The sequence below is a fragment of the Carettochelys insculpta genome, chromosome 2 (genome assembly GCF_033958435.1).
Source record: "Carettochelys insculpta isolate YL-2023 chromosome 2, ASM3395843v1, whole genome shotgun sequence".
NCBI classification, from domain to species: Eukaryota; Metazoa; Chordata; order Testudines; family Carettochelyidae; genus Carettochelys; species Carettochelys insculpta.
The window spans coordinates 109,501,591-109,529,555 of NC_134138.1; the positions used below are offsets into that span (position 1 = coordinate 109,501,591).

General features: G+C 41.3%; 1 protein-coding gene across 2 annotated transcripts in view; it reads left to right on the forward strand.

The window, feature by feature from the left end:
* The window catches only part of ZNF407 (zinc finger protein 407), a 431,800-nt gene that overhangs the window by 257,129 nt on the left and 146,706 nt on the right, over positions 1 to 27,965 (forward strand). For both annotated transcript variants that reach the window (XM_074987526.1, XM_074987527.1), the window contains one exon: positions 3,849 to 3,969. In XM_074987526.1, the coding sequence (XP_074843627.1) occupies positions 3,849 to 3,969 (121 nt within the window). The remainder of the gene's footprint in view (positions 1 to 3,848; positions 3,970 to 27,965) is intronic.

The following is a 27,965-nucleotide window of genomic DNA, read 5'->3' on the forward strand; positions in this document are numbered from 1 at the left end:
CTCAAAGATTCCATCCACCTTGGGCGTGTACCAGCCTGGGGTTGAGCAGGACTTTCACTGCAACTGAAGGCTGTGCCAGGTAGGGTTGGAACTGAGGGCAGGGAGTTTATTTCTTCTCTGATCCAAATGAACCCCTGACCACCAGGCCAGGCCAAGTCGTAGGAAGAGAGAAGCTATTTGATATGAATGCAGGGAGGGCAAGAACTGGATCTGCTGGGTACAGGATTGGGACATGGAGCCTTCTGAGGCAGCTGGGAACTGTAGGCTGGTGGTGGAGGGAGAAGGAAATTGCGTCTGGGAGACAGGGTAAGAGGGAGACAGCAGCTGGCTTGACAAGCAGTTGGGATCTGCGTACCAGTTAGGTGAAGGAGGAAAGCTGACCTATCAGAACAGGAGTGGATGTTGATGTGGGAGAGAACTGGAAGAAGTGGGCATAGAGACGGGGATATGGAGCCAGTGTGAGAAGGGGCTTGGACTGGCTGGGGAACCTAGGAAGGAAGATTGGAACTGAGAGCCAGTAGGGACAGGCAGGTGGAAGGACAACTGAAGGTTGGGGGGAGGTGAAATGCATTGGCTAGAACTGGGCTGGATGGGCAAGTAGACCCTGGGGTGGGAGAGATGCTGAGAGTCAGGAAGGAGACTGGGACAGGACAGTGAAGCTGAATGGGAGAGACTAAAACTGCATGGGTAAGAGACTGCCTGTTGGGAACTGAAACTGACAGAAGCTTTCCAGGAGAGCTGGCAGGGCTGAGTGCTATGACGCTGCCTCACTAGCTTCCAACCTGCTCCTCCTGCTGCATGGCTGCAGAGACTGGGCATCCTTACTCTGTCTCTGACCCCAGAGCTGGGGAGCCTGAGCACCCTGGCTCTTTGACTCTCCAATGAGGCTGGAAATCTCTTTTCTCATTCATTTACCGCCTGAAATTGACCACCAGACATCCAGGAAGCTGAAAAACTCCATTTAGATTTTTCTCAAAACATTTTTTTTCTTTGTCCAAAACACCCCTCCCACTAAGAGTTTTTTTTTAACATCCTGGTTGTTGACAAGAATAAAAATGCAGTAAAGCAAAATATTCACAGGGGACTTCATTTCCCACCCTGCTGTAGCTACTAGGTGTGTTAGGAAAGAGGCAGAGGTTAGGGACATGAAATCCCATTTAATGATTTAACCAGTTAAACACTGGGTTTAACTGGTTAAATATTAAACAGCTCTGTGGTGGGAGGGAAGTCTGAGGAGACTCCCCCAGCCCAGTAGAGCTGGAGCACCCCTGCCCACAGCATACAGGGGCTGGGGCTGCTCCGATCTGGCTTAAGTGTCCCTGCCAGTGGCACTGCCACAGGTGGTGGGGCACTCCAGGAAGCCGGAGCAGTCCCCAGTCACAGCAGCCCAGCCCAAGAGCTCTGTAGATAGGGGCACTCCAGCCAGCTCAGAGCAGCCCCCATCTGCTGTGGCCCCAGGCATGCTGCAGGAAGGGGTGCTCTAGTAAGTAGGAGCAGCCCTGGTCTGGGCCCAGACTGGAACACCACCCACTCCTGCGTTGCTGGGGGCTGGGGACTGTTCCAGCCCCTACCAGTTAGCTGGTTAATCATTAACATCTCTAGCAGAGTGTTACATAAAGAGAGAGAACAGCCTCCTTACTGAGACAGTCACATGCTGCCCTGGAGGATTTGATTCTATCTCTGACAGTACCAGAGAGTTCCTGTGCATTGCTGGGCAACTCACTTAAACTGAGCTTTTCAGAGACTCTTGCCAAATAAATATTCTTCACTCTGTAAGGTCACGTCTACACGTGCATGCTACTTCGAAGTAGCGGCGCCAACTTCAAAATAGCTCCCGTCACGGCTACACGTGTTGGGCGCTAGTTTGAAGTTGAAATCGACGTTAGGCGGCAAGACGTCGAAGTCACTAACCCCATGAGGGGATGGGAATAGCGCCCTACTTCGAAGTTGAACATCGAAGTAGGGCACGTGTAGACCATCCGCGTCCCGCAACATCGAAATAGTGGGGTCCGCCATGGCGGCCATCAGCTGAGGGGTTGAGAGATGCTCTCTCTCCAGCCCCTGCGGGGCTCTATGGTCACCGTGTGCAGCAGCCCTTAGCCCAGGGCTTCTGGCTGCTGCTGCTGCAGCTGGGGATCCATGCTGCATGCACAGGGTCTGCAACAGTTGTCAGCTGTGTGGATCTTGTGTTGTTTAGTGCAACTGTGTCTGGGAGGGGCCCTTTAAGGGAGCGGCTTGCTGTTGAGTCCGCCCTGTGACCCTTTCTGCAGCTGTTCCTGGCACCCTTATTTCGATGTGTGCTACTTTGGCGTGTAGACGTTCCCTCACAGCGCCTATTTCGATGTGGTGCTGCCCAGCGTCGAAGTTGAACGTCGACGTTGCCAGCCCTGGAGGACGTGTAGACGTTATTCATTGAAATAGACTATTTCAATGTAGTGTGCACGTGTAGACGTAGCCTAAGTGTGCAGCTGAAGCCAGTCGGAATTACATTGCTGTCTAATGCTACTCTGAAAAATTCAGGTCTTAGTTGTCTCAACTTGGGCACCCAAAACAAGTGGAAATGTTTGACTTAAATTTCTCTATGCCTCAGTTCCTCTTCCAAATGGAGTTAATATCCCCAACCTCTTGTTTCACAGAGGTCTGTGAAGATAATTAATATTTGTGAAGCACTCACTATAATGATGAACAGCACAGAAATGCCCACAAGGAAATTAATCAATCTGTCTTCAGAGTAAGGTTTGAATAGTGTGTAGAAAATAGGTTTGAGGGCTCCAGACTGAACAACCAGAATGAAACAAATATCAAATTCCTGCTCATTAAGTCAGCACTGTCTATTCTGTAGAGTATGACGCAGGAGTCCTAGGGAAACAATGGCATGTGTTCATGCAGTTGAAGACTGTATCATAATGTACACACACAAAGGGGCTGAATGAAGGTTGCACAGGCCATGTTAATTCTGGTATGTTTTATCTTTTGAATGCTTGATCATTCCACCTTAATAATATCATTTTAAAATTGTGGGTTTGTGTGTTTTTATGTCTTCTGTTATTTATTGTGAGAAGGAATCCTCTGAAATGTAGAACAATGTAAACTGATCTCTAGATTTGAAAATTTATCACTGATTCTTCCTGACCCTGCCTGCAGGACCTTCAGTGTGTGAATGCATCCCAGATTGGTTCATAGCTGTGGTGCGCAGAGCTGGGCTGCTGAGGACTGCACTAAGGCCATGTCAAAATCTCTTCAAGTCAGCTGCTAGCCTCTTAGCAGCCAGCATGACCTCTGCCTACTGATAGAAGTGGGGTAGCATGAGAGGCAAAGTGGTTTTGTGGTTGAAGCAAAGAGTGGAAAGGCAGAGGATCCCATGCTCTGGCACTGATTCCAGTAATTGAGTGACTTAACTTTCCTAAGTCCATCTATAAAATCAGGCTGATCATTTTTGCTGGTCTCTTCTTTATCTCCTCTGGTTAGCCATCCCTAAATATCTCTCTCTTTCACAATGGTAGCTTCATCGATGAATCCAAGGAAGGAAAACACTGCTGTACTGGCACCTTTGTTTGTGGTGTCCTGAAGGAACAAGGATTTCATATTTGGGCCCAATGCAGCACTTTCTGCTGCCTTGCAGGCAGGCTGCTCCAGTGCCACATGAGCAAGCAGGCAGCAAATAAGCTAGATAACTTGTAATGAGAGTAATGAGAGTTAGTGCAGGAATATTTCGTAATTAAGAGGCTCATTATATTTGAAACTGCAAATTGTATTTCTTCTTGGGCTGCATTTGAACTGAAAATCTGGCTCAGGAGTTCTTTATTTGTTAAAATTATTAATGCATGTATTTTATTGTCCTCTTTTAGGAGAGAAACCATTCAGATGTGATGAGTGTAATTTTGCTTCAACAACACAGTCACATCTGACCCGACATAAGCGTGTCCATACCGGAGAAAAGCCCTACAGATGTCCATGGTGTGACTACAGGTAAAAAGTCAACAATAATAAGGTGATGAAAGAAGTCAAGGTGGTTTCATCAGGTTCATATGAAGTCAACAAGGAATATATATTGCCATTAGAGTGCTGTCAGTGCAGCAGTAATCACATATTAAATTAGGAAGTACATTTAAAAACCAGCCTTGTAGTACTAGGATATTACTTTATAAAGAAAAATAAATGATTGGAAACTTTTAATGTTATTACTATAATGCTAGTATAGAGTGTTTGTTTCACAGCTGCTCTGGTGTCTATTAGAATTCTCAGTGGTGAGACTACTTATCTGCATTGCCTTTTCAAATCAACTCCACTTTTGAAAATTTCCTCGGTTGAGTTGCAGCCATTCCACCAAGAAAGAAAAGCTGTCCCAAAAGGCTTAGCAGCCTGAACACCCATCAAACACATATTAAAAGTGGAAGCAACTGGAATTAGTTAAAGTTAAAATTTCTGCTACAGTGTTTCCTTCTTCTTGCCATGCTAGTTGAATGGGAAAGTTTGTATAAAGAGCATTCTGAGGGGCACAGTCTCATGAGATAGCGTACTAAAAGTCATCCTGTTTTGACAGTATCATTACTGCGTTATTAAGCATGCAAAAGTCAGGAAAAGAGAAAGCACTTAAGGTTATTTATGTAAACTTAATTCAGCCACACAAATCTTACTGGCTACATCTACACTAGCCCCTTCCTTTCAGAAGGGGCATGGTAATGAGTGAGTTGGGAAGATGCTAATGAGGCACAGTCATGAATATGCAGTGCCTCATTAGCATAATGGCAGCCATGTGCGATTCGAAAACACTGCTTTTGAATTGCGTGCTGCCTGCGTGGATGGGGCTTTTCGAATGGACTCCCCAGACTTCAAAAGCCCCTTCTTCCTAAAACCAAAAGTCCAGGGGGTCCTTTTGAAAGTCCCCTGTCTACAGTGGATAATATATTTGGGAAAGTGTGTGATCAAAGGTTATCTCAGTGCATGTACATGAAGGGAAAGATAAACTTGTAAGTGCAACTGTGCAGCACTTCATGACTTACGAGAGCTAAGCCTGCAACCATAATGTGCTTTTAACATAGCTTTTTTAATGAAATCTCCTACTGTTTAAAAATAAAAAAATCATAATAAAGGCTGGGCACTCCTATAATGCCTCTGCCCCACACAGCATGGGTTAGAAACAAAGAAGCTCTTGTACTTCACTCTTTAGGAGCTGTATAGTCTTTACTTTATAAGTGCAAACTGAAATAAATGTGAGTCTTTCCAATGACTGCAACGAGCTTTGAATCAGGCAATGAAAGCAGGGCTTTTGTTTTGGGCTCTACATCACTGAATGTTCACCTTCCAAGAGGCACAGGGGATGAAGTAAGGACTTAGAAGGATTGCCATGAGTATGGTGAGGTGAACAACGAAAGTGGTAAATGCTCCTAGGGAGCACTGTCCCATTCACAGTGCACTTTGATAGGCAGCCTCATCTTACAAACCTTCACTCTCGTGAGCAGTTCCCACTCAAAAGAATAGTCCCATTGCCCTAAACTAGGAAAGAGAGAGGTTGTGGCGGGCTGGGGAGGTTCATTTGAAATCACTGGTGCTTGGGAGTGCCCGTCATTGTTCATGTAGGAGTTTTCAGGATTGGGCCCCAGATGCACAGTGAACAAATGGACAACTCCTCTAGAGCTTTACATTTTTCAAAGCTCACAACACAAAATGCATATATTACCTATTGACTGCCGTGTTATTGTAGCAGGTGTGTTTGTCCCAGGCAGGGTGGATGAGACAACATATTATATTGGGTCAACATCCGTTGGTGAAGGAGACAATTTTTGATCAATACAGAGCTCTAACTCTGTCTTTGAAAAAGGAATAAAGTGCCTTAAATATTGTGTCCTTCAAGATGTGTAGTGAATGAGGCTTCACTGTTGGCCAGGGACAGTTTTCCAAATGCAATAGAGATCCCAGGACATACAGTACAAGCTTTGTTATCCGGCATGCATGGGGATTGGGGGGGTTGCTAGTTAATCAAATATGCTGGATACTCAAGCTTTTCCACCAAACTCAAAAAATGTTTTAAGAAATGAAACAACCTGACTCAACACTACACCTTTTAACTCTATTAAGCTGCATCTAGACAAGCCCCGAACTTCGAAGGGGGCATGGTAATTAGGGTGTTGGGAGATTGCTAAGGCAGAGCTGCGGTGCGTATGCAGCACTTCATTAGGCTAAATCTCCCCTGTGGCAGCTTTGAAGTATGAAACTAGTACCAAGTATGAAACTTCTAAGTGCCGTCTTGCGTGTAGCTGCAGGTGAGCCACGGGTTCTTTGAAGTGCCCACACTTCTTCGAAGTCCCTTTACTCCTCAAAATTTTGAGGCTGCCACAGGAGAGATTTAGCCTAATGAGATGCTGCATATGCACCGCAGCACTTCATTAGCCAATCTCTCATTGCCGTGATTACCATGCCCCCTTCGAAGTTGGGGGCTAGTCTAGACACAGCCATACTGTATACCATACTGCACTTTCCTGCTCCTCTACTGCCTCAGGGCCATCAAACAAATGTGATTTCCACAAACAGTGTGAAATGAGGCCAGATTGCTGTCAGAATTTTTCCAGTTTACTGAAGGGAGAATTGTATTGCCATCTATGGCAGATGCCAGTTAACCAAGTTTTCTGGATAGCAAAGTAACAGATAACATAGCTTTTACCGTAGAAGGTTTTTATAAGTATTGTAGTGTTTCTGTAGTTATTTTCTTAGAGAAGAGAGAGCAAAGGAAATCATCTAAAATTCATAGAGTGCGTAGAAAGCTCCCTGGTACCACCCCCAGCCCGAGGTCCCACCCTGTTCATTTGGAAATAACTGTGCCATATTTGTGCTATCTCAGCTCTCCTCTATCATGGCTCCTTTCTGGGCCAAAGTGAGTGACTCTTTGTCCACACAGAGGGTGCATTCTTTAGGTACCAATCCATGCTTCTTGGGTGCAGCAGCCGGTTCCTTTGGAGCACTAGCAGCACTGCAGAAATTAGAGCTGCTTCAGCAATTAAGAGGCAGAGAGACACCCTGCAAGGCTGCTGAGGAGCCAGGAGTGGGGGCTGCTGTGCTTAGCGTTCAGCATCTCTGTATGGAATGCATGCAGAGACCTGTGTGCCAGCTTCCACAGTGCTGGGATGGTGGCCAAGGCTGTTGGCAGCTGTTTTCTCCACTCCATCTTCCTTTCTTTCCTTTTTTTTTAAGTGGCTAACATATTGCCCTCCTCTTAGTTCTCCCACTCCGGTGCTGGGACTCAAGATGTGGTGCTCTTTGCACTGATGCAGTTATAAGCCAACATCTCAGCATGTAACAAAACAGCAGACCTGTGGCACTCTAAAGACTAACAAAATAAGTTATTAAGTGATGAACTTTCTTGGGACAGACCCACTCTTTCAAATCTGGAAAATTCTGACCTCAGCACAACTTATTCTGTTGTAGGTGTCACCTTTTGGAAGAATGTAAAACTGAGTCTGTTACTCTTTGTAGGCTTTAGAGAATTATTGCACTAATAAACCTGTTAACCTTCATGTGTTCTACTATAAGTTTCCCCAGAAAAAGGGGCTAGATCGGGGCTCTGCTACCAAAATAGTGAGAAGAGATTTTGTTTTTTGTTTTTTTTTTTCCCAAATTCAGTTACGAAATCAATACCTCAAGAACCACAATGCGTGGAAATAGTTCTTAATAAATAACGTCAAAATTTTAATTCATTTTGGCCGTGCCTACACTATCCCAAAACTTTGAAGTTTACTAATGCAGCCCTGAAATACATGTTCAGCGCCTCATTAGAATGCCGGTGGCCACGGCACTTCGACATTGCTGCGGCTCACCACCGCGCGGCTCGTGCAGACGGGGATCCTTTTCGAAAGGACCCCGGCAACTTCGAAATCCTCCTATTCCTATCTGGGCAGCAAGTTCTCTGTAGGTGGCTCTGAACGTCACCCCTACTCTCCCGGCCACAGCTGAAGCTCCAGCCCTGCTTGGCATCCCAGGAGCTGGCACTGCGGCTGGTTCAAAGCAGCCTGAGTTCCCACACTCCCAGGAGCAGCAGTGCTGCTCTGCATGAGACCTGGCACCAGCTTCCTGCCTGCCCCTCAGGCAGCAGCAGCGTGCCCTCCCTCCTCTGTGCCCTCTGCACTGCAGGCAGAGCAGGGAGCCCTCCTGAGGTGAGCTGTGTGGCTGGGCCTTGCCCAGGGGTTGCTTGTTGCCCATGTCAAGGGCAGGTAGAGGGTCGGTGGCGGCTGCATTTGAGTCCCCTGTGAGAGACCCAGCAGCCCCAATTCCCCCTGAATCTCCCTGTGTCCATTCTGTCTTCCCCTCCCTTCTCAGCCCCCAGCTCCACCCACCTTCCCTGGTATGCAGCCCCACTGCTGACCTGCACCAGCTGGGTGGAGGAATGGAGACAGCTGGAGCCAGCCAACACCATGGAAGATGCAGGTGCATGGGGGCCAATCTGCTCTTTCATTGGGCCCAAATGGGCTAGTTCCAGATTATTCCTGCTGCCTTGCCCCCAGCAAGGTAACCCCTGTGCGATTGTTTCAATGGCAGCAAGGCAGGGTCATTACAGCATCCAGAGCCTCAGAGGAGTCAGCATCTGGAGCTTCAAATGACTCCTTAAAGAGCCTCAAACAGCTTCAGAGCCGCAAGTTGCCAACCCCTGGGTTAGGTCATTGCTGGTCTACCTTAAATACTATTTTAGGGTAATGCTTGGCAAGAGCTGACTTTTTAATAATAATCACTTTCATTTCAATGAAAGGAGTAATCTTTAGCTTGTGTAGGGAAATACCGTATTGTTGCTTCCACTCTTTTACACCTGCTTTCAAAGGTAGGAGACATCATCTCTGCTTGCATTCCATAAGAGAAAAGATGGGTGGGGTAATGTCTCTTATTGGACGAACTTGTGCTGATGAGAGGGGCAAGCTTTCAGGATCCACTAAGTTATTTTTCTGTTAGGCAGTTTGGGAAGCTTTAAGATGAAAGGATTCTAATAGAAAAATAAATATAAATTTAGAAACTATTGTGATTAAAATGTGGATTATTTTGCTGCTGTATAGGTACTTGTCTTTTTTATTTGCCACAGAGACAAAAGTGAAATAGACTCTAAGACATCTGGGGAAAAAAGATTGGTTTGAGCAGGATAGACTAGAAAGGAGAAAATATTCTCAATAACTCAGAGTCAGCAGGGAAATTCCTTTAACAAGAGGAAGGCTTGCATGGCTGTGGTATGCCCAAGTGAATAATAAACTACTTTCAGGTTCTTATCACATAAATTATGCAATTCATAATGAAATGTATATTCCCAAAAAGAAAACAAGTGTAGCATTGGATTGTATGTACTTGATTGATTTGTTTATCGAAGCTACATATATGACTATCGCTCAGAAGATCTCCAATCTATTATCTTTCATTTGGTATCATTTGCATTTTGACCTTGTGATATGTACTTTTAGACTTCTAACTTCATAATACAAAAATACATTACCTCACTGACAAAGAAATTATCTTCTAATGTTATGTATATAGCAATAGTGTGAATAATTATTATTTATGAAATAAGGAAAAATCATAAAATACAACAATTCTCATTTGGATTCGTTTCCAAAAAGATATATAATTGGTCTTTACAGCCTGGATATATTTTTCAAGTTTGCACTCTTAATTTAGCCAATGACTCCTTCAGTCTATTCAAAAGTAAATACATACGTTTTTCTCTGCATTTATGATCTCAAATCACAATATGTCTTTTCCATTATTAAATCAACCTTCTCCATTATACAAAAAAATTATTCATTGTTATTATTCACAATTTTATAACATAGAATTAGTCTTGGAGGGCCCTCTTCCACCATTACTTCTGCAATGGTTATCCTAGATCTCCAGGTCACTTAAGAAAGAAGTGTTATGTGGCTAACTTTTTTTAAATTGCATAACATTTGGAGTTCTACAAACAATAATATAATTAGCATTTTCTACGGGGCATACAGAAAAGCAAGGAGTCCTGAACTTGTGGAAGATGGTTTGTGTCTGTAAACTTTAAATAGTGTGGATTTTCTTTCCTAAGGCCAAATTTTTCAAAACGGTTTGTGTTTTAACTAAGGCCTCATATTTAGGCATCTTACTGTTAATAACTTGATTTTTCAGAAGTGTTAGAACCCCACAAATCCCAGTGAAATGTGTGGGAGCTGCTAGTGCTCAGCATTTTTGAAAATCAAGCTCCTTTTATGCCTAAACGTAGATTTAGGTGCTGCTTTGTGGATATCCAGATTTGAACAATTTGGCATAAGTCTGAGCCCCGTTACTGTTTCATAGATCTATCCCCATTTCTTAGACATGTAATAATATCCCAGTCACTGTACAAGATCATGTACATCTTACTGTAAAATGGGTTCATGTTAAGTCATAGGCTCATATGAGGTGCAGGTCTGCTTTTCTAGCACACTCTCTTGAAGTCTGTGGGAATATAGAGTGCATGAGAAATGTAGGATTAGTCTTATGATGTGTTTACCACACATTGCCATAAGTTATTGTGACCATGAGTTCTCATGACAGGTTTAACATTAACTTATTGTATGTCACCACTATTCCTTAATTAAAGAAAAAGACATTTATTCCTCTGGGATCCCACTGAACAGTTTACAATCCACTCTTCATTTTACACACTGTACTCAGGACAAAAGAGAAGGCAGCATCTATAGGATTGACAAAATGTTCTATGGTAATAGATAGGACACTTTTTACAGGCTTTACAAAATAAACAGCCAGGCCAGCAAAACCTCATTAATTCCATAAATGCACCTTTCTGAAAAATACATCACTTGTGAAGGATGTCTTACAAGACTCAGGATAAATAGCATGCATATTTAATATCATTATGTAAACTAAAATAAATATTTTACATTTATTATGCATAATAAAATAATTAGACAACGCTCCGGAAGGGATTATTGCATCTAAAATTCCAACTGCACAAGAATTCATTGTGTAGTTTTAGCAGCAACAGCATCCTGAGTTGGGGCAAGTGACTCCATAGGGGCTACTTTTCTTTTCTTTTTCTTTGACAGCATCCCTGGGGAGTTCTTATTTCCCTTTGACTTACTATCTATGTTCACAGGATGTAAAATAAGGGTTTTTAATACACTCCAGGATTTCTACCCATCATACAAATGTGCAAAGTAAGTGTTTTACTTTTACACATACTGTAGTTGCCTTTAATAACCTTTCGGCCACCTTGATATTATTACCTTAATGTTTGCTGTACACCTTGGCTATAATAAGAATAGCAAAGAAATAGTCTACTGCTATTTCTGAGATAACAATATTTAGTTAGCTAAGGCCAAAATGGAAAGTGTGTAAGCTTGACCTCTAGAGTGAAATGGTAGAATGAAGCGGTGGTCATTAAAAAGTTGCCATTTACATACAGTTAGTCCATGGTGATATATAAGATGCCACAGTTTCATTATAAATGTTTGTGTGATACTGCTATGTGGAAATGTAGGTTGATTTTGACTTTAAATGGCAACTACTCTGCATGTAAGGCAAAAGCAGTCATTTCCATATCAGGAGGGTGTTATAAGGCAAACTGTACATTTTCATTGTGTTACTGAGTGGATGGCAGGAGTCATAAGGTGTATACTGACCAGCTGTGGCCTTCAGCAAAATATGGTGAGCCTTCAGCTCCCACTGAAGTCACTAAGGGGGATTGAGAGTGCTCAGCAGTCTGAAGGAAATGGCTTATGAAGAGCAGATGTGAATAGAAGGTTTAGAGGGAAATTCTGCATGTATGTGTTTCTGTGTCCCAAATACAGGCAACTCAAAACGATATCTAAGCCCTTTGTGTTTAATAAATGTAAATTATGAATTGCCTCAGTAATATTTTAATCCAAATTATAAGAATAAATGTAGGACAACATCTAGATTTGAAGTTATTCTAGTGAGTGCGTAGGTAGCATTTGAAATCATGATAAATATTGTTTCTTCTTTAATACTATTGCTGGACATATAAATGTGTTTGTTTACCTAAACTGTTGCTAATATTTTATACATTGATTTACAGTAAAAATGTTAAGCATGACAAGCTACACTGCCGACAGGCTATCACACTAATTGGTAGACTTGATGTCAGAAGTAAATGTTGGAGCCCCTGAGCCGGTGGAATCTGAGTGCACTGAAGGTGCACTTAGGATGTGCCTCCACTTGGACAGTGAGGATGTGAATGGCAGCATCAATCAAAGTGATGCACTGTAACTTTCAGCCATGGATCTGCGGGTGTGAACTAAAAGGCTTCTGGTTTGCATTATGTAGCCATCTTCAAAACATTATTATGGTTATACCACTATTCAGTTTACCACTGTCCAGAGCGCTGTCTTTTGGGAAATTGTGGCAAGGCTTGGTGGGACGGATACATGTCACAGGGGGTGACTGGGAGTAAAAAGTCAGATTCCAATCATCCAAGCATTTCCATCCCATAATGCCATCCACATCCCTTATTTTCATGCCCCTTTTAGAAAGTCCTGCAAACCAGCTTGACATTCCCTGCTGTCCATCTCAGACAGAAGCATCCCACACAGGCCTATACTATTGCTGTGAACGCTGTAAACACATGACAAACAATCCTCTGGTATTTGCAGAGCCACAGGGCAAACCATGAAAGTGAAGGATAGGAGGATTTCATAGTTGAGAGATTGTGCAAACCAATTCAAATTTGTTAGTGGTGTTTCCAGAGTGGCTGTGCAGGGTGGAGCACTGACTCTGGGCCTGAGAAACAAGCCATGATAGTTAGGATTGCTTAGTAATTCAGCGTTGTGACTAGGAGAAGCAGAACTTTTGGATGTGTAAAACCACATTTCTGGATCTTTGTGCTGAGCTAGCCCATCCCTCTGGCAGAAGGACATCAGAAAAGAGAGTTGAACTGAAAGTTAAGGGGTGGGTAGGGGTGGCTCTGTGGAAGCGTCTCTTCCCTCCTGCCACAACCTAACTCTTCAGGGGAATGAAAAGAAGATCATAACTGTTGTACCATTCCCTCTTTAGTACAAGTAAACAAAGTTAGCATCTTGCTATGTTGGGTTCAGGCATCATCTGTTCATTTAAACACTGTAGTGGAAAATGCATTCACCCATTTTATTTGAGGTTCTTCCCCTGTATCATACTCACCCATGCCCAGCTGCCAAGACTGACTAGGCTGTGATGGAGTTTCAAATATTTTCTGATTCATGTTGTAGCCAGACTTCCAGTTGCATCCCCCCTTGCCCCGCCCCGGCCTTCATCCTTTTCCCTCACAGTTCATGACAGGGCCTGTGTCTCAGGCTCCTCGGAGTATCTGCAGTGCTTTGTGAGATGCTGTTGAGTCCCTAACAAGTATGGTGTGCAGCTTGTTGTAAAAGTTCTGTGGCTTGGCACTAGGTCAACTGTTGGCCCACTCTGGCCTTCTGGCATTCCTGAGGCCATTTCTTTCACACAGCACTGCTTCTGATCCCTATCGTCTCTCTTCATCTGCATCCCTGAGCAATCTGCTCATAAGTGTCCACATTTCGCTTACTGCTTCCTAGCTGCTTGTGCACTGATTCTTTTTCGCAGGGGCCTAGGAGATCCTACAGCATGTACCACACAAGAGCATGTTTGGAGCATGTGTAACTGCAGGCAGAAATGGAGAGCTGCAAGGTGTGCTCACCAATCTGGGCAGTCAGAAATAGGCAGTTCAAAAATAAGTGGCTTTGTAAACTGCAGCTGGCCTCCATTCTATATAACTTGTGGGTAGTGGAGTTCTTAATTATGACCGAAGTGGACACTCTGGAGCCTTGTGGGATAGTTGCTGGAGGATATTTTGTGCCAGTATATGTCACCTGGTATCTACACTCCCACTGGTCGACTATAGGAGGTTGACCATGAGTCAATGTCGTTCAGTGATGTGGTGCTACAATGTCATTGTAATGGGGCACTTATATCTGTGACAGACTAATTTGACTATGTGCATACACACAACTAGGTTGACACAAGCAACTTTAATTGACCTAATACTATAATGTAGAGCAGAATTTAGAATATACTCATGTGATTGGACATACCCTTAGAAAACCAACCACCAACATCACAAGGCAATCCTTAACTTGGAAGCCACAAGGAAAAAGGAAAAGAGGGTGCCCAAGAAACTCCTGGTGTGGAGACCTGAAGGCCAGTACAAAAAAATGTGGGATACACCTGGTCAGAACTGGAAAAGATCACCCAGAACAGGGGACACTGGTGAATGGTTGTCAATGGCCCATGCTCCAAGATGTAGGAGTGGAAGAGGCTTACTATTACTACTGTTACATATAAACTAAGGCAATTGCCATAGGTTTCCTTAGCAATTTCATCAATATCACCAACCCCAAGCAATCAAATATTTTTAATCATATCTTCAGATATCATGAGAGTGGCATAAAACAATAAATATTGGATTCTTTTTACATGAGTTTTATTTTTGAGTCTGTAAAGTTCACATTTTCTATCTTTTCTTTATAATAATGAGGACTAGAAACTTTTTGTTTCAGTGAAATTGATTCCCATGCAATTACCTGACTCCACCTACTGAGTTTTTCAAAAAACATGAAATATTCTTAAACCCGTAATAAAATTGTTGCAATGGGCAACAATGTCCCAGTTCCAGTTTTGGATAAGTACTTGTCTGCGTCATCCTTATAGTTCAAATTCTGTATTACTCATAAGCAACCCTTTTAACTGAGAGTAGAAGTTAGACATAAATGTTAAAAAGAATTCCGTATATTCAGTCCTCCTCCAGTTTCTTTCTACTTCAGTCCATCTTGACCTGGTGTCCAGTCCCCTACCTAACCACTGCCACTATGGTCTGCCTCCCATCAATCCATGTGCAGGCACCTGACCTTTTACCTCCTTACATCTATTCCTACCACCCACACTGTGCCTACTCCCAAGTCCCTCATTCCTCCTGGAGACCTCAGTGTTACCACTCTGAGCTAGATATGAATGTGTCACATTTTTCAATTTTAAAACCCAAGATATTTGACATCAGCAAACATAAGGGAGAGGGGGCTCCATTCCCACTGGAAAGGAGAGAGAAGCTCTAATGCTGTTTTTCATCTGCGTTATACGTTTTATCTTCTCTCTGCTCAAACTTGTTTGTCTGCACCCCATAGAGCCACCACCATATTTTTCAATCTTGCACACAGGATCAGGTTGTCAAGCTATGTGCAAATTCAGCACAACCTTTCCTTTCAGATTTTTAAATAGTAATGCTAAATTATACCTTCTTTAGGGTTACTTAGAAATCTTTTCATTTAAAGTAAATACAGGTTTTGAGGTCATTCTTCAACTTCAGGATCAAAAGCAAAGCTCTGGTCTTCAAAATACGATTTTTACCAAAAATACTTGATACATTTTGCAATTCTTCATGTTTCAAGGAAATGTATTGCTATTTATTTAAATACAAAATCTCTTTATATTTACGTATATACTTTTTTGTTTGTTGGCACAATTGAAACAGACCATAAGCATTGGGACTGCTGATTAAATAGCACAGTCATTTTGAAAAATGTTTCTTCTTTTCTTTTCTATTGCCTCTTAGAGTAGAAGCAAAATATAATGTTTATTTAGCTTACTGTTCTTTAATCCCAAATCCAATAATTATAAAAAGTTCAAAGCTGTCTTTGGGGATGGTCATTCTATAAGGAATTGCTATGGACAATCCCCTGAGTGGTAGTTTAGCTATTATTGTACGTATTGTGGTAGAGATGCAAGCCTTTGAGATGAAAATAATAGATAATACTTTTGACACTGCTCTGTGGTGTCTTACTTCCCAGGCTTAAAGGTATTATCATGTAATAAAGTTAGTGAATTTAATTCTCTGCAATCCAGTATACGCTCCACCTTGCCATACATGTGTGCGCATGTGCGAGCGCATGCACAAACACACACTATGTGTAATATATAAAACACATTAAAATATCGTTATTGCAGTGGCAAAATTAAGTATGCATACGTTGGGAAATATCTGAGTTAAGGTTGCCTGTGGAATTTTAATTTGACCCCCTTGTTAGTATGCATTCTGATACAGTCTTTAATTACATGTTTTTTTTCATTAGAACCTCTTACTTATCTGGTGTAAATGGAAGTAGCTCTATATATTTCAGTGTAGTGGCACCAGGACATTTACATCAGCAGAACTCGTAGTGCTTATCTTTTGGAATTAAATAATTTATTTGAGAAAGAACATTCAAAACCAACTTTGATCGGAGCCTTATGTAGCTCAGAAAGATAAAAGCAAATCTGCATCAAAAGGGCTGGATCTACAGTTGCCCCCAGGTTTGAAGGGGGCATGGTAATCAGGGAGATGGGAGATTACTAATGAAGTTCTGCGGTGAATGCGCAACACTTCCTAGTCTAATTCTCCCCCACAGCAACTTTGAAGTGTCAAACTTCAAAATGCTGGCATGCGTGCAACCGCGGGCACTTCGAATTACCCACCCTACGTCGAAGTCCCTTTACTCCTCAAAATTTTGAAATTAAAGAATTTTGAGGAGAAAAGGGACTTCAAAGTAGCACGGGCACTTCGAAGTGCTGGTGGCTACACACAAGCCGGCACTTCGAAGTTTGACGCTTCAAAGTTGCCGCGGGGGAGAATTAGCCTAATGAAGTGCTGCATATGCACCACGGCACTTCATTAGTAATCTCCTGTCCCCCTGATTAACATACCCCCTTCGAGCTGGGGGCAAGAGTAAACAAGCCCCAAGTGTTCCAGAAAGAGTGGGAACTTGCTTTTGAGGGTGTGTCGGAAGTGGGGGTGAAGATGCCAGCCTTTTAAAAATACAAAATATAAATGAGAGAAGGAAATAAGTTCCTGAAGGAAGGGAAAGAATTGCTGAGAAAGTTTTCCTCTTCTTTCTCTAAAGAGAACTTGCAGTCTTCTAGTCACCTCCAAACTTCCTCCGTAGCTGCTAGTCCATAGAATATCAGCATCTATCAGCTGCTCTCTACTCTGATGAGAGTGGCTGATATTGCCTTCATCCAGAGCCTTCCTTCTTCATGAGCTGCTTGGCCCTGGTGGGGACAATGGGGTGGCAGGGTGCAAGAATGGAATAGTATTGCAGAGAATAGATGGAGCTTATTTACCTGTGCTATTCATTTCAAAATAGTTCCCAAGCTATATTGTTTAATGTTCTTTGTTTGTTTATTTGCACAATGGTAGCACCTATAGAACCTTCTCATGAGCCCAACCTCTTTTTTGCTTGACATTGTGAATGCAGAATACAGAACAAAGTATCTGTTCTTTTTATTTTGTTGTTGTTGTTGTTGTTGTTCATTGAGCCAACCTTAACTCCACATGAAACCGGTGCTCAACAGTCTTATATGACCTTGCCAAGTGAATTTAAGTTTGAGTGGGGGGCACAGAGATTATTTGAAACTTTTCTGGAGTTTTCTTTATATATTTGCAATATAGTCAATATTAAAATCTACAATTTTGCCTTTGCTAGTAGGTAACGTCACTGTGGTGTTTTCACCATCCCCTACAAGGAATACCACTTCTTACTTGCAAAGGTATTTGTCCAATTTTATTGGTGACCATGTTATATGTTGGTTTCCAGCTTCACAGTCTTTGATCATAAAAAAAATATTTTGAATCCAAGTATTAAAGCAACTTTTCAATCTTTGGAATCACATACGGCATGTTATATGTGACTGTGTTTTAAGACTTTGATTTTATGAAAGGGTTCTGCTGATAATGACAGAACATGACAACAAAATCACAAATTAAATCATCAGACTATGTACTGAAAATAATGAACTACACACACTGGTTTGGAGCACTATTTGTTACAATGTGCAGGGGAAAGTGTATGCTACTTCAGGGCAAGAGCATCATTTTGCCTTGTGTCCTGCCCGAGAAAGGTCCGATTGAAATTCCTCTATTATATTTTCATGGTCCAGGAGGGTATGTCTACACAACAAAGCTATTTTGAAATAACAACCTTTATTTAGAAATAACTTTGCTAGTGTCTACACAATGCCACCATTACTTCAGAATAATTTCAAAATAGTGGTTGCTTATTTAGAAATAGTTAAACCTCGTTTCTTGAGGAATAGCACCTATTTTGAAATAGCTATTTTGAAATAGGGGCTGTTAAGACAGGCTGCGTCCACACTACATTCCCCTTTGAGAAGGGGAATGCAAGTGAGGCCAATTGGTAATGCAAATGACGGTCTGGTTTACATATTGTGCACCTCATTTGCATAATAGGGACCACTCACTGTTCCAGATGTGCTGTTTTCAGGAATAATACAAGCAGTGTAGATGGGGTTCGTTCAAAAGGAAACCCCTCTTTCAAAAGCACCTTTTTTCCTCTCTCAAAAGTGGGATTTGTACATCCAATGGCTCTATTTCAAAATAGGCTAAATGCGATTTTGAAATGCATTTTTGTGTGTAGCAGAATTATTTCAAACTAAGCTCTTCCAGAATAGCTTATTTGGAAATATCCCTGCTGTGTAGACATATCCTTGGATGCGCAACCCATAACTCAAGGTGAGAGGGGAAAGTGGCCTGAAAATGTAACAGAGCTATTACACCTTTTGCCACATGGATAGAGGCTTGACTCAGTACATTGACTCCCAGCAGGTCAGTTGACATGAAGGTGGAAGAAATCTGCTACTGTTCCATCTAATACATATTACTTTACCCCAGAGTAAAGTGGGAGCCAGGAAATGAACAGTTACTCTCAAAATCACAGCTAGCTATCTGGTCTGTGTCAGGGGCCTTGTAGTTACATACTGTCCCTTACTCAAACCAGATATTGTAATATGGTTCTTAGCCTTTCTTTTCCTTCTGCCTGAGCTCAACGACCTATCTTAACACAGGTGCTGTATTACTTTTCTGTATACTGGCAAAATCTTTTTTAAAATAGTGTTAAGGTAACATTGCTTCTGATACTCTTAACAATGTTGTATTTTATATTTTGCTGTGACACCACAAATGAAAGAATAAATGGCTAGAAAGCTGTTGTTCATAATACTATAAGATTATTTGTTTTGTTTTAAGACTATCAGTTGTCATGGAGTTCTGGTGACATCCTAAATCAATTAAACAATTATTCTGGTAATTTACTGTGATATCAGAATGCCTTAATTTTATATTTATGATATAAAGACGCTTCCTCTGTCAGGTAATTATGGACTCTCAGTGGTCACTCAATAGGTAAGGAGGCAACGTGGTTTACCTTGTAAGTCTTACTTTTGAAACACAAACACTCAGCTTCCTCCAGCATTCTCTGTACGCTGAATGCTTGGGTACGCAACCCAGGAGCAATTCCACCTAGCTGATTCACAGAGCACTTGCAGCCAGAAGCATGTGTTTTTACTTGTGTTGTACATCTACACGTGCCTCAGTGCACATAACAAAATACATTTCACATATGGATGGAAAAATTAAAGGGAACATTGCATACATTTCCCCATTATATTTTGTTTGAACAGTCTCAGGCCAAAAGATATATTTTTTTAACAAATTTTTCAGGTAACTTCGTACCCTTCCTTTGGGGTAAGAATTGTATAAGGCATCTGTGAGGTAAAAGACTTCAAAATGAGTTCTTTGCTTTCTGAAAGGGCCTGTAATTAGTTTGCAGCACCATATTTCATGAGCTGCTTGATCTGAAAAGTTCCTATACATGTTTTTGAACTAGTCCTGGGGCTACCTAGGCTGGTTAATGAATTTTACACATGCTCACAGTCCAGCAGTCTGTGAAACACTAATACACATCCTCACAGGTTAGTTGGACACCCACGCTTTCATTTAAAAAATAGAAAAAAGAAAGAGTTTCTGTCTTTTTGCCTTGCAAAAACAGCATTATAATGCAAATCAGTCACTGAAGTAGTTTGTTATAATGATTTTTTTTTCTTTTGGATAACTATAATATTCACCTGCTGTATCTGTGCTCTTGCCTGTTCCCACCAGTTCCTAACTTGATTTCTTGTTTGAAACTCTCTGTCTTTGCCTTCTGTAGCATTGCAGTATCCCTTGCCCTATGAAATACCTGATTTTGGTTTGAGTGGCACTCCAGTGGCACCATGCAGCTCTTCCAGTGCCTGATCTAGTGCAGTTTCCCCTCCTGACAAACACCAAGGCTATGTCTACACTTGCCCCATTCTTTGAAGGAGGCATGGTAATCAGCCTGATCAGAGAATACTAATGAAGTGCTGCAATGAATACGCAGCACTTCATTAGGCTAATTCTCCCCACGGCAACTTCAAAGTTGCAAACTTCGATATGCCAGCATGCCATGTAGCCATGAGCGCTTCAAAGTACCCATGCAATCCCTGGGGAGTAAGGGCACTTCGAATTTGTGCAAGTACTTCTAAGTGCCCGCAGCTTCACGGCATACTGGCACTGGGGAGAATTGGAATGAAGTGCTGCACATTTATCACAGCTCTTCATTAGTATTCGCTGATCAGGCTGATTACCATGTCCCCTTCAAAGAAGGACTAGTGTAGACACAACCCAGGGAAGCAAAGGGTGAGTAATGTGTCTCCTGTTTGCACTTCTGAGCACCAGTGGGCTTGGTGAACCCTGGTAGAATCCTGGCTGCCTTGAAGTTAATGGTTAAACTCCCACAGTCTACACCGGGGCCAGGATTTCACTCATTACCACTTCTGATGAGCTTATAGGTGGGATGTGCCTAGCACTTCAGTCAGACATCTAGCAACATCTTGACTAATCTTTGAGTGCTGCAGTGCTTTTTTCTTCCTTGGATCAAGCCAGTGATGTACTAACTTGTGGTAAGGGAGAGAAAATCATCACTAAGGGGAGCAGTGAGTTTGAATGCAAAAACACCTGTTTAGAATCCCTTTCCTGTGAAACAAGTGGAACTACCTTAGCTGTAACTACCAAGCATGAAGGGAAAAAGATATTAAGGTATTGGGAGACAAATAATTGTCTTGCTTATCACATAAATATTCATTTATTGGTTTATTGAACTTTGGTGGAAGTAGTCTTGGTGGCAGAGAGAATTTCATAAGTTCCTCTTACAGCAGCTATACAAACCCTAAACATAAGTGATGAGAGAGGAAGAATAGGTATAATTTTTGGTCCTGCATTTCTTTTGCATATCGTTAACCATTTCCATTTCCACTTTGAAAAATGAGTGGAATTTTGGTAATTCCTCTGATCTCCATCAGAGTATGAGGACAAAAGAAATGAGGTGTCTTTTTAAATCATTTATACCTAGTATCCTTGTGCTGCTTGGCATTGGTGCTTAGTTAAAACTAGCTGTGCTTTTTTATTTTAGTCACGTGAACAATCCCTCTTTAAAACACACAAATTTTCAACTGAGCACCCATTTTGACTTGATTTTGTAGCTTATGTAACTATATTTATATAGCATTAAACACATAAATAGACTGTATGTTCTCAGAGTACTTCGGTGAACCTAGGCCTTTAAGAATTGTTACTATGATGTGAAATAATTTCAAAGAAATCCTTTGCTTTTTGAAAACATTATGGGTTTTTTTTTGTTTTGCCTTTTTTTTTAAGTTTAAAAGTGGAATACATGTTTTCTTTAGCTGTAAAAGCACAATCAAGGCAACATGATAAGTGAGTCAGTGCTGTAAAAGTAAAACTAATTTTGCCTTCACTCACATGAGCTATAGAAGGAGGAAGCTTTATTGTCCCTGGGAAGGTGATAAGGCAGAGTAATTGTATATTATACTGTCCTGGAACATCTGCCTGAAGACTGTTGGAGCAATTCATCTATCATGGACGATACAGCATGTTTTGTCTTTCTGCTCTAACCCATCCCCACTGCTGGCCTGCACGAAGGTTTTGATAGGGCCTGTGCCTGGGCTGGGGCTCACATTAATCAGTCCCCTTGTTCAACACTCCAGCTGACATAATTACAACCTGCGCACAGCAGTTATTCAAGTCGAGTCCTTGTCACTCGTGGTGCGAAACTACACAGCTCAGATCCCGAAGGAGATTGCCTTATCACACAGAACAAGGGCTCACAGGAGTTGAAGAGAATAGAAATGGGAAAATGTCTTCCGGGAGTACTATATATTCCTTTAAAATAAGACATTTGAGAGACTTACAAGGGACAAAGAAAAGCACTGTGCAAGGTCTGAAATGAACAGGTTATTATTTTTAAAAGGATTACATAGGCCATTTTTGTGAAATGGGCATACATTATTAAATAAATTCAGTGGCCTCTTTCTCTCTTATTCAGTGAGTCTGACCTATTAGTTTTCTTCAGAAGTGCTAAAATAGTTTTAGACTTGTAAAAGGTTTAAGCATCTCTCAGTAGAAATAATCAGAACACAACCAGAAAAAGTCCAGGTATTATACCTGTAAAATTGGCATACACATAAGGGAAAATCTGTAAGAATCAGAGTTAAAGGTAAGGGAAAGTGCTTGCAAAAGGGCTTTCAAGATGAGCAAATTCATTAGTTTCTGCTGTAATATAGTATAGGAATGTGAAAGATGAAGCCAGGAAACTGGCTTCATATTTTACCATCTTTTCCTTTTCAATATTAACCCTCTGCAGGACAGAAAGCAGGCCCAAAATACAGTGTAGTGGTTCCCTTACTCGCTTACACATACTTTAAACTTTTATTACTGACATAGTTATTTTTTCATGATTGAACATTTCAGTAGTGCAAGTGTAGGATGATTTATATGATTTGGGTGTAATAAAAGTCTCCAGTAAAATATGTTCTTATTGCGACCATAGTGCAGAAAAGTTCCTTTTTAACATTCAGCTCTCCCCCACCAGCCCAACCGCAATGGGGTTCCCCTTTACCCCCAGATTAACTCATATTTGAGACAAATGTGAATCCAGGGACTAGCAAAGGTGCTGTGAAGCATGGATAGGGGATTTCTGGTCTCCTTAAGATTTTGTTCCCAATACTCAAAACATACATCATAGGGAATGCATATAGCTGGACAACTTAAATGATCTTTTATTGTTGAGCATATATGGTATTTAGAACGTAAGGTGCCTTATCTGAATTAGGTGGGTAGGAATAAGAGCTTTTCTTTTTTTAAGTTTATGCGGCTCACAGCCCTTGAGTGCACTTTCTTCCCTTTTGTGTGTAATGTAGGTTAAATACACAATTTTACAATGTACTGAGTCAACCACCCACCAGTTCATATTTTGTCTTCGTGACGTGCCCAGCTTTCATGTGTTGACTTCAGTCTTTACGGTGACTGTGTAAGAACAGCAACTTCTTACTTAACCTAGGTGCTCCCCATGAGGCAGATCTACCTCCTGTATTGACAAAAATGAATGTTGCTGCTGCCCCCTATTTTTTCAGATTCACCACAGTGATGAGAAATGAAGCCATAGGTTATTTTTACCCCACCCATCAGTAAGAGGATTATTAAGTAATCTACAGCTTCAGTGCTAAATACTGCTACCAGCTATCCCATGCAGACAATGGTGAGGGCAGAATCTGGATGTAATTATGTTGCACATATGTAACTGAGGGCAAAAAATGGACCTGCCACTCGTGATGAGCAATGACATGTTCTGAACCAAATAAGAGCAGGTTTGCAGTACTGTCAGAATAAATTTTCTTTTTTGAACTGAGCAAATTTCCTGAGGAAGTTGGACCACATTTTTCTTAGAAATGGAGTTATAAGGCCAGAAGGACTGTTAGATCAGCTAGTCTGGAGTCCTGTACAACAATGTTCATAGAGTTTTGTATTCGTACCCCTGAATAGCCAACAGTTTATTAGACTAAAGCACACCTTCCAGAAAGTTATCCAATATTGATGCATGGTATATGTTTAATTTGAATTTGTCTGGCTTTAACTTCTAGTCATTGGTTCTTTGTTCTCTAATTAAATGAAGAGCCCATTAAAACTCAGTATTTGCTCCCTGGGAAGTTTCTTGTAAACCATGGTCAACTCATCTCTTGATCTTCTTTTTGATATGCTAAACAGATTGTGCAATTTAAGCCTATCTCGCTGTGTGGCATTTTTCCAACCCATGAATAATTTTTCACTGCACTCTTTCCATTTTTTTTTCCAAAATCCTTTTAAAAATGTGGCTACCGGGGCTGAACATAGTGTTGCAGTGCTAGCCTCACCAAAGGCGTGTAGAGAAGTAAGATGTCTTTCTTACTCCTACATACTACAGGTTGAACCTCTCTAATCTGGAACTCTCTTGTCTGGCAAGCTCCATAATCAAGCGTGACTTTAGTTAGCCAGATGGCCACTTATCGTGGATGCAGCCAAGTTTCCCGTGGTCCCACAAAGTTAGTTTACAGCCAGCAGTACTGGCTCTCAGTGTTCAGTGCTGTTATTTTGCTCTAATTTACCCCTAAATGTCTTCTAAGAGCCCAGTAAGCAGTGGAAGTGTTAGTAATGTGCCAGAAAATATTGATCTTCCATCATGTGGCAAATTCTCTTGTCCGGCACAGGTCAGGTCTCGAGAGTGCCGGGTGAGAGTGGTTTACATTAGCCCCTTTTGCTGCACTATCACACTGAGAGCTGATATTGAACTGTTTGTCCACAGTGACTTTTTTCAGAATCAGTGGTTTCCGTGATATAGTTCCCCATTCCCGGGGTATGGCCTACATTCTTTCTTCCTATGTGTATGACCTTAAAAGGAGCTGTTTTAAAATGTATTTTTGGCTGGGTCCAGATCATCTGTCATCATTATTTACCAGTTGTCATGTTATCCACAAATTTTATCAGCAGTGATTTTAAGTTTACTTTCAAAATGAATCTTTCAGGAAATGAAGATTTCATTCCAAAAATAAATCTGAGTCATGGAAATGTGAGAGAGAATGATCTCCAGCTTCATAGGACAGAGGGAGTGGCAGAGTTCGTGGGGGGAGGCAGTATACTAGCATAAAAAAATCATGTAGACCAGAGGTAATAGAGGCAATACTTCTCTTGACACTAACCCAGGCAGCAGAGGAACAGGATATGCCCTCTAGGGAGCTCTGTCTGCTACCAGAGTGGCTGAGAAAGCTGACATAAAGGCCAGTTGGAAGAAGGGTCATCTGCATCCAAGACTGACAAGCAGCCTTTAGGGTTTGCTGTTATCATCTGTGACTGCTGCAAAGTTAGGAGTCCTTTTGATCTCACAGCAGCCTGCAGAATACAAACCCTTTCATAACCTCCATCTTTACATGTATGTTTGTGAGAACATTTTGTGCCTTACTGAGACTTCACAGCGTATAGTCACTTGAATTTTTCAATGTAACTTTTGGTGATCATTTAGAAAATTAGAAAAAGGATGAAAGGAAACATGCATTGTCTTGTAGTCTTATCCCATCCAGTTTTTTTTCTTAATTGGATGCTTTCCTGGGTCCCATGACATAAAGCATAAAGCTTATGAGTAGTCCCATTGAAGTAGTCAACAGGACTACTGGTACCTACAAGTCCATGTGTATTTAAAACTCTTGCTGAATCTAGGCTTGTTCTAGTTAAAACTCCCATCACCACCAGTGCTTCTTTGATCTTCATGATCTGCATAGTATCCTCCCAAACCACGTGTGTCTTCTGTGCACAACAAACCCTCCTTGAGCCAGTTTCTTCCATAGCCAGCCTATAAAAATAAGAAAAGAAACTGGGAAATCCCCCAAAAGAAATTCAGTGGTTATTCTTTGTCAGTGTGAAATTCAGGCAAGAGCAAAGAGTAAACGTTGATAATCCTCTCCTGTTTCTGCCACTTTATGCTTGGTAAGGCTTTCTTTGCAGAGATGTGATGTGCACAGATTTCTCCTTTCCTTACATGCTGCTAAAGAGCATTCTGGGACAAGTCTCAAAAAAGTTGGATCAGAATTGTCTATTGAAGATAGACTTCCAGACACATGACTACACAAATTCAATGGGTAGGAACCCCATACGAGATTGCAGAGAGGCTGCAAGTATTGTTTGTCCACCATAGCTTTGGAGGGAACAATACTGAAGCCTGCCTATATATTGCAGGGAACAAGAGAAGGATTACATCACTCCAGCACCACCATAGTTCCCATCAAAAAGCTTATTTACTGTAACTTGGTGTATGGAAGAGGAGAGGTGTCCCAATGATGGTTTCTTAAGAGCATACATTTAAAATAACCAATTCCTTAAAACTGGGCCATGTGCACTATAAATATAGTTGTGAACATTTGGCCCAAGCTGCAGTCTGAGTACGCTATTCTGCCAAAGACTGAAATACAAGTAGTAACTTGTCAGTTTCCCATCCATGTTAGTGCTGACACACAAATTCTTGCTGCCTTTAGCAGTGGACATCTGTCACACCTACTGTATGTCATAACAAATAGATCATTAGAAAAATACAGAACTATAAATGTAGAAAAGACAAAAGGATTAGATTATTATAATTAGGCACAAGTGTGACCTCAGTACTCTGTTTTAATCACAAATAGTTTTTGATTATTTTCTTTGTAAAACATATGGTATGTGGTTAAAATACAGGAACATAGATTTTCCTGTTATTTCATTGTTTCTGTTTGGCAATATGCACGCCTGATTTGGTTGCTTCCTTTGTGTGGTGTGTTTGATTGTGTTTTTTTTCAGTCACGTTAGCTCAGTTGAATTAGCTTAGCATGACTGAGAAACCTCATTCAGACACAAGCTTACTAACGTATGTTCCAATGTTTTAATCTGTGCCTTGATGAGGCTTTTCAAATATGTTACACTAAATGGAATGAGCTAATACTATTAAAAAGAGCATCCCTTTACCTAATTCAGACAAGGCCATTTTGCCTACTCTTTGGATTGTGTCTGTCTATTAGGGCCTGACCTGTTTGTAACTTTCCAGTGTAGCCAGCTTTAGTGATTGTTTTTTAAGGAGTCTCTCACAATATGGTATTTTTCTGAAAGTTCTGCCTCCTTGGTTTATATGAATATCACAATTTTCATTTACTAAATAAATTAATCTGCTTGCTTGGCTCTTGATTTTTGAGGACCTGGGTTTGGCAACTCTTGTCGTGGGTTTCCTTCCACCATTGGAAAGGTATGTTTACATAAAAGTTTCTAATGTGAGCCACTGAAACATTTGTGGAGTGTCCATACTAATGTACAAACATGGTAGCAAACTCGAGTTAATTGAGTCAGGCAGGAACTCTGAAATGGACTTAAAGGTCTGAACATGAGCTCTTGAGTTTTGGCAGCTAAGAGAACAAACTTGATTCCAGGATGTTTAAGCAGGGAAATATTAAGTAGAACTATGGAGGTGTATTATCACTCTATAGAACATTATTATGATCCCTACTGAAATACTGTCTCCAGTCTTACTGTCCATACTTTCAAAAGGATGTTCACTAATTAGGAAGGGCTCAAAAAAGAGCTGCAAGAATGATTAGGTCTGGAAATCGAACATACGTTTAGATTAAAGGAGTTAAGGTTAAGAAAAGGTGAAGAGGTAACTTGATTATGGTCTGCAAATGCCTGCGTACTTGAAGAGAAGATTTCTGATGGTAGAAGACACTTTAATGTAGGAAACAAAAGCATAGCAATATCCTTTGGTTGGAAGCAGAAGCCAGACAAATTCAGATTAGAACATGTCAGGTTTTTAAGCAGTGAGTGTCATTTACAATTGAAACAATTTACCACTTTCCAGTAGCAATACCATTTACCACTTTCTACATCTTCATGGATTACTTGAATCAAGATAGTACGTCTTCCTACAAAAGATGCTCTAGTTCAGCGAGACAATCAGAGCTTGATACCTGAATTAATGAGGGAAAGTCTATGGCTTGTGTTATGTAAATCAGACTGGATGATCATAATGGGCCCTCCAAGTTTAAAATCTGTGAATTCTTTTGATTTTAGTTGAAATCATAACTGTGACAGTTTAGCTAATGACAGTTTTCCAGATTGGTTAAGTGTTTCCTATAAGTAGTGAGTGAGACTCCTGTGATTTGGTCTGTTTTCTGGCTGGTAAATGGGGTTTGGATTCTGTGGCCACGTAAATAGGTTTCAGAAGTTTGCTTAATTTCCATCACTGACGTTGCTGTTCCTGTAATAAATTATC